The following is a 14,456-nucleotide window of genomic DNA, read 5'->3' on the forward strand; positions in this document are numbered from 1 at the left end:
TAAGGTCCTCTTCCTGAGTTAAGGCCGAATACCTGTTCCGTAGCTTGATCTAGAATTCCTCTATTTTTCCTCTTACCGCTAACTCATTGATCGGCTTCTTATGTACCAGTTTCTTTCGTTCCCTCCTCAAGTGTAGGCTAATTCGAGTTCTTACCATCCTATGGTCACTGCAGCGCACCTTGCCGAGCGCGTCCACATCTTGTATGATGCCAGTTTATTTCATTTCTAGTCTCGTCATTCGGGCTCCTCCAGCGTCCACTTCCGGCCATCCCGCTTGCGGACGAAGGTATTCATTATCCGCATATTATTCTGTTCTGTTATCGGCATGTACTTGACTTAGAAGCTGAGAGGAAATGTCATCGATCTTTTGTTTTACCGAGTGCACATTTTCGATTTTTAATTTTTTTTTTACACGTTTCAGTTTCCTTTGGAGCCGCAATGTCTCGCGGGAGATCCAGGGATTATTGCGATTTTTATTTTTAGTTGACAATGGGACAAAGTGATCAATGCACTCTTTAAATATTTTTTTAAAGCTGCACCATAGCGACACTACATCTTCCGTGCTACTTGAAAAGTTGTCAAAATTAAGCGAAGGTATATCATTAATTGATACATCATCGGCTCGAGAGAAATTTCGGTAAGATGAACATTCGGATTTCTTATTTAACACGGTGTCTGTAACTGTGAGTAGTACAGCCTCGTGATCCGATATGCCAGGTACTATCTCGCAATTATTTTTGGCACTAATTGATCCACTGACAAAAAAAGGTCAAGCATTGACTGAGAACTGCCTTGAATTGGTGTGCTTTGTTCCGCAATTTGCAATAAGTCAAAGACAAAAGCAATGTCCAGCATAGCTTCCACTAGAGGGTCATGTTTTTTCCGTGAGAATGTTGCCCAGTCCACGTTAGGCAACCTTCATGGTTTTTTGGGAGTGCAAACGCCAACGATGAAAAAAACAAGACACAACGAGTGACAATTCACCAAATTCATCTGTCCGCTTTGAAATTTCAGGATCTTCTTCTTCTTCTGTCAGGTTGCTGTATTTTTATCCGCTAAAATACTGTCTAATTGTTGTGGTTTTAGTATTGGTATTGTTGACTTATTCTACTCCATACCCCATCCTGAATTAATGTCGTGTGTAAGACATTGTATCACCCAGAAAAATGATCAAGTCTCGTTTATTAACAAGTGTTCCATGCCTGTCGAAAGCTTTATGGAACTCCTTAACTTCCTCAGTTCCACTTTAGTTGCCTGGGCTGAAAAGATTTGCACGTAAAAGTCAGGCATTTGTATTGGGTCTCGAGTTGCACCGGTTCCTCGTGAAATTTTTAAAGCGGAAGCTTTACTAACCATGTCGAGCTGAGTTTTGCCATCGCCAGCAATTTGACCTTCATTGGCAGCCTTGGCAACGCATCAGGTGACTTGCCACGCCGAACTGCGCTGCTGCTGCTAGCTTGGTGTATGTGCTCTCCGCAGCTGGGTCGCCACCTGGCCATGTGACGCGCCGCCCGCCTGGCTAAGAGGAGTTTTGCACTCACTGAGTCAGTGCTAGTTTGGCCATGGATGAGAGCGAGGCCGGGCCGTCTTCTCTGAGCATTGCGCGAGAACGGGAGGCTTTGAGCCATTGTCACCAAGCGGTGTCTGACCACCTCGCGGATATCGCCTGGCAAGCTGCTTCACTGGAGAGCGTCCAGAACGCAGCAAGCGTCGCACTGTCGAGATCAATGTAGCGACTGCGTTCTCACCCTGTCCGTTTGTGCTTCAATGCTGCGCATGTTCGCGGCATCTCTTTGCATGTCCTAGCACTTGCGCTTTCCCTGTGGCACAACAGGTGTCGCACTATCGAACGACGCGTGTCCACCCAAGCCTAATGACAGGCATGTCTGGCCACCAGCCTGGGCACAGCCGTCATACCTGGCTTAACAATGATTGTATACCTAAGTGTAATAATCACAGCTAATTCAAAGGTTAACGAAGTGCAACCAGGACCTAACCAGGCTAAACCAAGCTTTCGCTCTGCATATCCAGGGTTAGCTAAGCTAAGCCCTAGCCAATCTTTTGAGTTGCTTAGATAGCGTCATGGTAAAAGAATTGGAAGGCCTTGTAATAAAAGACTTTAGATAGGTAGATTATTACTTTTGTTAGTTAACTGCATTCTTTGAGCAGAAAAAGACTAAGATAATTGATCTGTTCGAGCAAGAAGTTTGTGGACTGCATTTCATGCATGAAATTCCGCAAGATAATGCGTTACAGTTTCTTGATCTTGCATTGCCTTTTCATGCAGTCATTTATGCTGGTCTTTTTGTCTGAGAACAAGGTTTTTCGTCCTCACACTATAAGGTTCTGAAATCTAGTATCGCTGTCAACCTTCTGCATTCTGCAGTCACAAAGTTGTGTCACCGCCACACACTGGCATATCAATTCTTATTTCAAGACAGATTGCTGGATTACAGGCAGCTGGCTATCCTAGTAACATTGTGATCTTGGCTGCTCACTAAAAATAATAAAAGGAAGGTGCACTTCTAGTGATTATACAAAAAGGCAGCAAATATTTGCGCTTGTGCATTATATTTACATGAATTCTCACATATGATAAAAAAGTGGAAAAAAAATTAATTTGTTGCGTTTTATTTTCTTCTAGCAATAAATTGCAGCGGCGTTGCTGTGTAATTGATAAGAAAACAACAACGAAGGGAGGTCCATTGAATAGTGGTTGTGGCGTTAGTCATGCTAATTTCTATGTCCATAGTTGACACAGTGTTGTCTGGTGTATTCCTTTGTCTTGCAAAAAGGCACACATTGGGCAGACTGGGCGCTGCTTGAATGTGTGCCTGCACGAGCAGCACAATGCGTGAAAGACTGCCCCAGGTTTGCATTCGTCTGCTTATTGCGTTAAATGTGGGTGTGTTCTGGAATTTTCGCGCACTTCTTTACTGCGTCGCAATCAGGACTCGCAAGCTATAAAAAAAAGCTGAAGCTTTTTTTTATAGCTTGCGAGTCTTATATAAAAGTTTGCGAGTTTTTATTATAAAATAAAAAGCTGAAGCTTTTTTTTTATAATAAGAAAAGTGACACTTGTTTGAGTTCGTCTTCGATATCACTGATAGTGTGAAATTTCATTTCTGGATAGGACGTGTATATTTAGTGTAATTTTTTGCCTTCCCTTTTATTTCCTCCTCTGTTCATGTTCTGTCTCACATATTTATTCCTTGTATAAATTAAGTTTAGTTCCAATCTGCGCTCACGTCTCGTTCTTTGGGATATAACGACGAGGTTCTACTGTATATTGTGGTTCAAAATATGTGCTGTTCAATGGACAAGAAGTTATTTTATTAATTTTTTTACAATACTGTAAGCCTTTTCGGGCTGTCACAGGAGTAGGAAAACAGTACAAAAATACATATAGAGAATATCATATACACTACAACATAAAATATAATGCAAAACATTGTGCAATACTTGTGCAAAAAGTGATTCCAGCCATTGCTGAAAAGATTCGGCTGACTGACAACCAGTGAAAACTTATGAATCAAGCCTTTTCCATTCATTAATTGTTCTGGGCAAGATGAGCTTGGATATGTCTTGTGTGGCGTAGGGAAAAACAGCATAAGGATGATTAACATGAGCGGATAGTCCAGGGGGCGCAAATACACGGTGATATCTAGTTTTAAATTCAGCTGGCAGAAGAATATTAGGTGAGCAATGTTTCTGCGGGTGCACAAATTTTGAGGACCTGCTCTGTGCAGTAAAGCCGTATTTGATTTAGTGCCAGACAAATACTTTCATAACTTCGGGGGCAAATTTTTCGTGTATCCCGTTAACACATGGGAATGCGATTTAGATGCTGCAAGCTCTACGCAAACGTCACTACTAAGATCAGCAATTAAGATAGGATTTCTCAGAATTTTATGCCGGGCACATCGTAGTCGTCGTTTTAAGTAAATGATATTGCAGGTTATCCAAGGATTGCATTTAATTGAGTGCTTCTTTCTTTTCGGTGCAAAGAGTGACAGGCAGTTTTGTACAAAAGATTTAAAATAATTCCATAATATACTCGCATTGTTAATGACTGGCATTGCATCAATAGGTGATTTTAAATGATCAAAGATTGAAGTGTCATCTGCATCGTTAAATTTGTACACAAGAAATTCACGTTTTCTCCTAAAGATATTTGTTACTAGCATGAAGTGAAGCTAGGACAAGCTTGTGATCTGATGTTCCGTCCTCCATGTCAATTTTACTCTGAAAAGCATCCTGCAATAGGAATACCAGATCCAGCACTGTTTTGTATTGACTTTGTATTCGTGTTGGTTTATGAACTACCTGAACTAAATTATACTTAACTGTGTTCTAGCATACTTTTTCCGCTATTCCTGTTGGTAGGTTCGAGAAAGTGCAAATCCCAGTTGCCAGCAATTAGGTGCCGACTACTTCTTTCTTAATGCCAGTAAATAATTATCAAGTTTATCAAAAAATTCACTGGATCTACCTGAGAGTCTGTACACGACACCGACTTTGATTGTTGTTTTATCAATAAATAACTTCGACCACACATGTTCAATCCCAGGAATGGACTACAGGGGCAGACATTTCGATGTTTTCTTTATCAGCAATGTTACACCACCACTACTCATTTCTCTATCGCATCAAAGCACATTGTGTGAGCTTGGAAACACATCAGTATTATTAACGTCACTATACTGCCAAGTTTCGGTTACATCAAGCAGATCAGGTTCGTGCAATATTGCCACGCATCCTAGCTCACAAAATTATTAAGGACACTTTGTGCGTTTACATTTATCTGTGTGGTTTCTTCATTCTTTTTGTGCCAGTGGTCTTGTGTTGAAGAAAAATTATGGGATTTTGCATGTCAAAACCACGATCTCATTATGAGGCAAGCCATAGTGGGGGACTCTGGAGATTTGGACCACCTGGAGTTCTTTAACGTGGACCTAAATCTAAGTACACGGGTGCTTTCGAATTTCGCCCCCATCGAAATGCGGTCGCCATGGCCGGTATTTGATCCTGCGACCTCGTGCTTAGCAGACCAACACCATAGCCACTAAGCAACCCCTACAGGTGGTCTTGTGCTTTTTTTGTTCCTTTTCGTTCTCACACGTGCGTTGGATTGCATGCCCCAGTTGTAAACTGCATCATTGATAAACAGCTTATCTGGAACAAGCTTGACTCTCGTGCTACTGCGCTTATCATTCTGTGTGGAATGTCAAAGCAACCGTCTTTTATTAAGGGTTTCGTGCGAGAAGTCATCCAGCACACTTAACTTGGTTCTTTTAAACTTTTTCTAGTTCGTGAATATGGCTACCTTTTCTTTATAATCACGGAACCTGATGATAATCGCTTTAGGACGATCGTCATTTCTTCAGCCAAGATTCTTTCCACAGATAATAGTGTCATGCCAGGACGCCCAGCTAATATGTCTTTCAAAACTTTATCCTTGATTTAATTCTGTATTTCAGAGATGCCCTCCAGGCCGCCCAACACAACCAGGTTATTCATTCTTGCTCTATGTTCCATTTCATTTGTTTGCTGCGGTTGCTCGTAAATCATAGGATCAATGCCATGAACAGTGGTTTCAAGCTTTTCCACTTTCACACATTGTTCAGAGAAAGTTTCAAATTTGCCTTCAGTGTATGTGAGCCGATTCTCCATTCGAGTTTGTTTATCTGCGTAAAATTAACTGCAACATTTCTTCTGTAGTTGGTCCTGCATTAAGCTTGACGTCCCCAGAGGGCATATATATCAAATATGTCTGCAAAACACCCAAGAACTCTGGAATATTTCACTGGGAACACAAGAAGAAAAAAAAATTATGGCACCAGGGCAGTAGTAACTAATCTGCAAAACAATCCATGCATTGTTTCAGCAACATGATTGAGACTGTGTGGCTGCTCCCCCTGAAGACTGGTTGTTGCAGGAGGGCTTTTATATCCTTGTTGTTGAGGGACGTTCCACTATGCGGGTGTTTTCATTGAATGGTTCCAATGACATCAGCAGCTCTGATCCACGATTCAGTAGACGGCAAGTCTGAAAGTTGATTGCTCAATCCCACGTTGCTGACTACCAGTGGCACAATCTGCAACACAATCCATGCCTGTTTCAGCAACATGTTTGAAGTTGTGCTGCCGCTCTAACATAAAAAGTTAAATTGTGTCGGAAGATTTTCTTATACGGCTGAACCTTGATACATATAACGAAGTTGTACTTGCAGGGAAAAGTTTTGTTAAATCGCAAATTTCGTTAATTCAAGGTTTTTGAAGGTTGAACAGTAAAAAGCATTCGCAGAACATTCCTGGTGGATATTCTCTTGTCACTAATCACTTATAAACAAATACCAAGAAGGTCGGGCCACAGTGTGGTTATGAGCGCCAGCGCACGCGGTGCCGATCATGCCAAGTGCAATGCATCGGCGTGGCTTATGGCATCCGAGATTAGCATGTTGCGTCGCACGGCATCATATATCTTGGACGCCATGGCTGACCACGCTTAGTGCACGCAGCCGTCATCAGATGGCACAAAATTAAAAACAAAACTGCAGAAAGGTACGGATATTCATCTCGAAAGAGAATGTTGCAGTTTTGCCAGAAACGCAGAGCATTGGTGGCGATAGCAACGAGACAACTACACGAAGTAAGGGTTGTAGTTTTATCGGTGTCATGTGCGCTCAGGCATAGATTACTCAATGACCATAACACGTGCTGCCACAACCCGAGCGAACGCTTTGCACTGTGCGCTTTGCACCGTGCCTCTGAATTTTGAGATTACGTGACTGCGAGCACTAGACTTGCGGGAACAAAATGCTCGTGAAGGTGCCAATCTTCTCTGCAATATATTTGCACTTGCCGAAGATTACCTCCAAGGTACAGTGCATGGCCCGCATATGAACAGCCATGCATAGCTACAGCAAGGGGAGAGGGTACGCGAGCGCTATGGGGAGAGGGATGATATACATGTGCCTCTCTTCCCCCTCTAGCGTGTGCTTGATGTGACCATGCGCTTGCCCCCTTCCCCACCCCCTTGTGCAGAAGGAATCATCAGCTCTCGTGTTTTCCTGAGCGCTCAGAGCTTACGCGCACCCTGCGGCCTCCGCAAGCTGTTACGTGACAAATGGCACGGTACTGTTTCCTGAATACTGCGTCCCGGCAAGCACACTTCCATGGCATTTTTACAGAAGGTCGCTTGCAAATAGCTTTGTCCTCAGCCGACACTTCATAGTTTTTTTGCTAGATTTACCAGCCATGCAGGCTCCGAGTACCTGTTTGAAATGACCGAGAACTTTGGTAAATCGAAACTGGGTCACAAAATTACTTTGTTAAATTGTCAAAAAATATATGGTTTTCAATCGAACTAAGATCAGAAAATAAAAACAGTTTGTTACATCGCGAATTTTGTTACAGTATCGAGGTGTTACTCTATTTCAGTTCATTTTCATCATCTTCAGCCTATCTTAGAGTGCAGCTCTTTGGCGCCCGTTCCCACGTTTTGTGTCGCTGTTGGCCTCATCTTCACCAAGGCCATCATCCACGCGCTGCTCTCTGCTCTAGCTGCACACGCTCCTGCTGCTATCTCTCGTGCGCAGCGCGAGCCTGGCTCTCCTCTTGTCGTACAGTTTCATAAAATAACTACTAGAGGGAACTCTGGCACTAGTGTCTATAAAGTCCCTAAATGATCCAAAAGTAAGGACATCTCACTCCTCCTCCTATGATGGTGCTCCTTCTTTCGGCGCCTCTCGGGCGCCAGCGGTGGCGGAACCTCGGCTCGATAAGCTAGCCAATGCTCCCAACGTTCGCCCCTTCAGGCGCGCGGTGCACTACACGCCAGAAGGCTTTGGCTGTTGCGTTTATGACCAGAGGTTCATAAATGAGTCACTCCAATAACTGCTGGTATCCACGTTGCACTGCTTCATCGAAGCTCCTTCCACTGTAATTGCTTCGATTGCGGTGTTAACGGTGGAGCTGGTGTGCTCAAGCGAGCTAACAGAGTGTTTTTTTTCGAATGGTGCCTTTCTATCAGCTTCATGTGAACATCACCAAGAGATTTGGAAGAATGTACGCTTTGTATGTGGATATTTGCCTTTTACTTTTTTATAACACAGGCATGGGATCTAGGCTCTATAGGAACCAATGGTGGTGTACTACTTCCATGATCTGTCAAAGGCGTGTTTGCTCGTACTACAAAAAGGCTTGGTAATGCACCAGGCCTTAATTTCATGATGCTGTAATTCCAAAGGATTTGGCTTTCAAGTTGGTTTTCGGTGAAATGTTCCTAAGATGAATAAGTGAATATTCGGTACGGCACAACTTTTTGAAAAATGATACAAGGCCCAGAAAAAAATATACGCCGTGGCATCTCACCAATAATTAAAAAAATAAGAACTGTTGAGATGTCAGCCCGCCGTGTGCGTGGCCGTAACAATTTTATCAACGCTGAACGTTGAAAATGGTCTGGGTCATTGCGCACCCCTTCATTAGAGGTTTCTTTTACCTGGCCTATCCACGCTAAAAATGTTTCAACCAGCTTAGATTTGCCCGACATTTTTGAACCCAATATAATTTCGACTCTGTTTAGCGGATGTTTGCGTTCGAATTTATTATGCACGCAGATATGGCGCACACAACATATAGCTGTCATTACAGTGCCTAGGCACAGTAACTGCCGACTTTGGAAACAACCCCGCAAATACAAATACATGCACCAGTGCGCTCTACATAAGAGCTGGACCTGCACCAGCATGAACAGCAGGGTCTCAATGATGAGAACCACCGTTTTAGTCTCGAGTTCCTCAGCGGAGTCCAACTAAAAAAAAAATATGTCTAGCAATGCGCGTCACTTAAGTAAGCAATACGCGTCACTGAACAGCTGGTCGAACTAACATATGAAGCGTAACTTTCTTGTCTAAGCCTAGCAGCGGTTTCAACTACAACGAAACAAGTACACCAAGCAATGTGCGCAACATCATAATGTAGCCTGCCAAACCAGAAGCGCGAACGGCGGGGCTCGGACAACATGAAGCACGGCTTTCGTAGCAGCAAGTGAACGTTTACAACTACAACAGTGCCGAACATTATTTAGTGCGAAGAAAGGCTGCAGAAGCTCGTGCTTCTCACCAAATCGTCCAAAAGAATACGAGTCACTTCTGATCAAGAGTCACTTCCTCACAAAGGTGCGGGTCCCGCGCATTTTCAAAGTTTGCTCGGCGGATCCTCTGCAGCCAAATCTTTTGGTGAGCCGCATTGCTTCTTGCGGATGGAATAACGAAAATTATTTTCCCCTAGCCTCCTCGGTTGTTGCACCCATAAGCACAATATAGGCTAGGCAACACCGCAATGCGTAAACAGTGCCAGTGCTAGCGAAACGCTGCCCACCAAAACTCCGCCACCAGAAACCAACCGAAGCACGCTTTTGATACCTGGGAATGGTGCCGGCGTCTGCTACAGACCAAAAAAGCACACACTAGCACGTGACCGTGGCGCTTCTACCAATAGGAGGGTCGACTCTCCGGAGGTGTGGCAGGCGAGGGAGAAAGCAACGAAGTCGTTACCTACTTTACTCAGGGGCTTTAAGCGGCTACAGGAGCTGCAATGGGAGCGGTTGTACCAGCATGGGAGTTATGGGAAGCACATGGATTTGCCTAAATTTCGTCTCTCTGGCTTCAAACGGTTTTGTGGCTTTGTAAACTCGTAATTTTTGACAGTGTACTGTGTAATATGTAATTAAATAAACATTACTAAAATTGTCTGACGGCAAGATTTGAACACAGGACCTCAAGCACAGAAGCCGTGTATTGAAACCATTAAGCCACGGACACATGCATCGACAAGTGATGTGAAGTGCCTTTATGAATTTATCGCGGGCATGAGACGCTTTGAAACGCTTGGCGCGTTTCGTTTTGTCCACGTTGACAAGCTCAATTGTTGCAATTAGTAGCGATTCTGCATGTTCTGTATGCGGTTGGCCTGTCATTGAAATAAGGCAGCAGCTGTGCTCAAAGATTGCATTACCAAGAAGCATAATCGGCGGCCATTCTTTATGTCCACTGAAAGGCGAAGGCCTCTCCCAGCGATCCCCAATTACCTGTGAATTGCGCTAGCCGATTTCAACTTGTGCCTGCAGATTTCAATTTTAATCACCCTAGCTAGTTTTCTGCCATCCTCAACTGCGCTACACTTCCCTTCGCACCCATTCTGCAACTCTAATGGCCCACTGGTTTTCTGCCCTGCACATTAAATGGCTTCTCAGCTACATTTTTTTCTCTTAATGTGAACTAGAATAGCGGCCATCCCTGTTTGCACTCGTATCCACACCACTCTCTTCCTGTCTCTTAACGTTATTCGTAACAGTCTTCATTTCATCGCTCTTTGCATGGTACTTAACTTGTTCTCGAGCTTCTTTGTTAACCTCAGAGTTTCTGGCCAATATGTTAACACTGGCAGAATGCAGTGGTTGCACACTTTTCCTTTCAATGACAGTGGTAGACTCCCAGTCCCATGATAGGTGGGACACCCTGTATATATTGGGAGGGCGCCATCATCAAGTGATTTGGAACATGTCTTTTGCGCCCTCTACATTACTCAGCGCCAAGAAGGCAGTTGAACGTATGTTGTGGCCATATTGTAAAAATTAATGATGCATCTAGATCATTCATGACCTTGACAAAGTCGTTTGGTGCATGATTTGATGCTGAGGTAATGTGGTAGATAAAATAAGTGAAGAGCACATACTCGTGAACACTTGAGCCAGCCAGTAATCTTTGAATCTACTGGTAATCCATTGAAAAAAACCTAAACTTGCACAGACGGCTGTGACTGTTCATGGCAGACAGCACAGGCCATTGCTGGTTTTTCCATTTCACACGTGCAGCCATATTAGAAGGTCTGTTAACATCAAATATTTGTGCAAATGCTATTGAGTTTTACACTCTACAGCCTCAGTGCTTTGTTGAGCAAGTCGCTAAATGTTGACAACCAAGATTTTTAATGCAGCATAGCGAGGCAACTGTAGGAACAGCGCTACCATGTCAAAGTGTTGCTTGTTTGCCATGTTTTCCGATACCTGCCGACCATTATTGGCTTTGTACGATATTGTTTGCCAATGGCCACAGTTGTAGCGAAACTTGGTTGCATCAGTGCAAGTATGGCTTGTACTGGGCTGCCAGTCTTGTGCATAAAAACACAAAGGTTTATCACTTTCTCCTGTCTGTATCTGTTATCACTGGTTGCAGTCCACTGGGAGTAACAAGTCAATGCTTCCAAAATAAAAAGAAGAATTCAACGAGCAGCGTGATTGCATTGTAAATGATTAATTTGGTTCATGCTGATTTAATATGGGAAGTTTAAGGGAGACAGGCAACTGCTGCTGTGCTTATACAGTTATGTGTACCTTACACACAAAGGTGAGTCTGTGGAGGCACTATTGTGAGGTTCTGTGCTACAAGGCAGGCTTGTGCTCATTGGTGAGTTTGACTTTTATCCAATGCAGATATTGTGTTTTTCGGCGAGAGGCTGCCGGACCGGTTCTTCGACCTATCTGAAGAGGTAAGAGACTCCCTCTTGCTCGGTTATGCTTGACCATACTGACTTAATTTGTCCTAAATGACCTGCTCATTACTGTGCATAAGGCCATTCCACAGAACCATTAATTTTAATGTGCGGAAACATTGCTGCCTATTACTGTATGTAATTTAAAACCAATACAAACAGTTCAAGTCATGTGCAAGATTTGTAACTTCATTTGCGCCATGCTATGCAATTCTGTCACGGCAGCATGTCACTTGCACATTACTATTTTCTGTGAAAGTCTCCTGTTGGAGCTCATTCAAAGGATCATCTCTATATAACAATGCTCCCCTTGCTGTTCTCAAATTCATGGCCTTTTCTTTTATACAACCTCAGCTTTATAGAGGCACTGCCCACAAAACACGGGCAGTGCCCGTGTTTCGTGTTTTTGCTAAAAACTCAAGCAATTATCTTCTGCTACAGCTTTCGAGCCCACGGTGCTGCGTCGCGATTGCCACTGAGTGCATTTATGTCATCCGTCTGCTACTAATCATATCCGGTGACGTCGAGACTAACCCTGGTCCTGCCAGCCTTGACACTGTACTGGCCAAATTGCAGAAACTAACCGCAGGCCAAACAACACTTGCGCAGGAGCTAAAGGGCCTGAAACTGCAGCTGACCACCACAGACAAAATAATCAGTCACCTGAATAAGCGCTTGACCGACTTAGAGGCCCATTATCAGGCTCTCATGCCTCTACGCCAAGACATAGAAATACTGCAGACAACATCAACTGAAACAACTTGCCTAGTCACAGCGTTAGAGGCCCGTTTCGACGCCACTGAAAACCGATCTCGCCACAATAACCTGATCTTCCACGGAATTACTGACCCCACTACAAATGAAACATTTGCTAAGTCTGAAGAATTAATAATTCAGATCTGCCGTAATCATTTACAAACCGACATCAACCCCACAGATATAGAACAGGCACATCGCTTAGGAAAACACACCAAAGATCGAAATCATCCAATAATAGTAAAATTTGCACATTGGAAAACGAAAGACGCCCTTCTGCCAAAAGGCCAAATGCTGAAAGGAACTAATTATAGTGTAGGTGAAGATTTCTCTCGCTTGACTCAGAAAGCACGGAAGGCCCTTTTGCATTTCGCCAAATCTAAATCACTTGCATACTCTCTACGCTATAAAACCTTGTACATTGGTCCTAAATGATGTGTTTTTGATGAATCATCTAACTCTGTAAAAGAAATTGTGTAGCAATCATCCCGTCCTCTACAAAAAAAGAATCAAGCAGAACTTGCACCTAGAAAAGATCTTTCGTTTTCCACAGTCTTTACTAACGCACATGGTTATCTTCCGAAGCGCGAGCTTATATCTAACATCATATCATCAACAGGCAGCAACTTGCTCATTCTAACAGAAGCCTGGCTGCACAGTGACGCCACTGATGTCGAAGTTTTGGCCGAGCTACCCGACTTCCATGTTTATCGAACTGACTGCGTAGGCTCAAGGGGCGGTGGCGTTCTTGTAGCAGTTCACTGGCAACTTTTGTGTTCATTTATTAACATCGCATCAAAACTCGAAATACTATGGCTACTATATCGCACATCACCACTTACAGTGCTGCTGGGGGTTTGCTACAGGCCTCCCCATGCCACTCCTGAATTCTGTGGGGAGCTCAATAACAATTTAATACAACTAACGACCACCTACCCTAATGCCTCCACCCTACTTTTCGGGGACTTTAATTTCCCAAACATAGACTGGAGCAACTTACCATATTCTTCAATAGTAGGTCCCCCAGAGACGAGGAATTTCATTGACATTTGTTTGAACTTTAATCTGACACAATTAGTTTCGGTGCCAACGCGTGTCACACCAGAATCCGCAACCATTCTGGACCTCATCCTGACTAATGATCCCAGTACCCTCTCATCAATTACACACCTTCGAGGAATTAGTGACCATAATGTCATTCATGCTACTTTTTTTCCTGTAACACAAAATAAGACACATAAGAAAACTATAAGGCTTTACGAAAAGGGTGACTATGACGCAATTAACCGCGAACTTGAGACCTTCTTCCCCACGTTTGAAGCCGCGTATCGCAATCAGTCAATATTCCATAACTGGTCGATGTTTAAGGATAAGTTAACAGATTTGGCTAACAAATATATTCCTAAAGTTCACATTCGCCCCAATAATCAAGAACCTTGGTTTACTAACGGCTTAAAAAACGAGAAAATAAAAAGAAACGTCTTTACCGAGTGGCTGCAAATAACGGGAACTTGCATCGATGGGAAATCTACTACAAAGCTGAAAACGAATATCTGATTGCAATACGCAGCGCAAAGCGTTCCTTTTATGGCACTACACTCCCAAATTTGCTGCGCACTAACCCAAGGCAATTTTGGCAAGTAATAAATCCTCATCCTGTTCACACTATTACGCTCACCAATGACTCAAACGAGACAATTAGCGATACTGAATGCACTGACACTTTTAATTCTGCATTTGCAACAGTATTTACGAAAGAAATTGAAACAAACATTTTTTTACCTTTGTACAACATTGAAGGTCACATGCCATGCATCACATATTGTGCTGACGGAATTTCATCCATAATCCAGAAGACTAAGCTATCATCTTCATTTGGCACGGATGAAATTAACTCTAAACTTCTAAGAAACACAAGACACATGGGTGCATCATACTTGTCCTTACTGTTCTCACAGTCACTCTCTTCAGGAAACATGCCGAGTGATTGGAAAGTAGGAAGGGTCATTCCAGTCTACAAAACAGGTAACAGGAATTCTCCATTTATTATCGACCCATCTCACTAACAAGCGTGCCATGCAAAATCATGGAAGATGTCATGTACTCTCAAATCATTGCCTTCTTGGACAGTAATAACTTTTT

The 14,456-nt window shown here is 43.2% G+C and overlaps 1 protein-coding gene across 7 annotated transcripts in view; it reads left to right on the forward strand.

Moving 5' to 3' along the window:
* The window catches only part of Sirt2 (Sirtuin 2), a 376,779-nt gene that overhangs the window by 175,434 nt on the left and 186,889 nt on the right, over window positions 1-14,456 (forward strand). For 6 of the 7 annotated variants that reach the window (XR_012829495.1, XM_075698293.1, XM_075698294.1 and 3 more), the window contains one exon: window positions 11,500-11,555. Coding sequence is in view for 6 of the 7 variants with exons in the window: in XM_075698293.1 (XP_075554408.1) it covers window positions 11,500-11,555 (56 nt within the window). In the remaining variant the exon portion in view is untranslated. Of the gene's footprint in view, window positions 1-11,499; window positions 11,556-14,272; window positions 14,340-14,456 lie in introns of all 7 variants that reach the window. The other variant, XM_075698295.1, reaches the window with a different exon arrangement.

The sequence above is a fragment of the Dermacentor variabilis genome, chromosome 7 (genome assembly GCF_050947875.1).
Source record: "Dermacentor variabilis isolate Ectoservices chromosome 7, ASM5094787v1, whole genome shotgun sequence".
Classification (NCBI taxonomy): Eukaryota; Metazoa; Arthropoda; class Arachnida; order Ixodida; family Ixodidae; genus Dermacentor; species Dermacentor variabilis.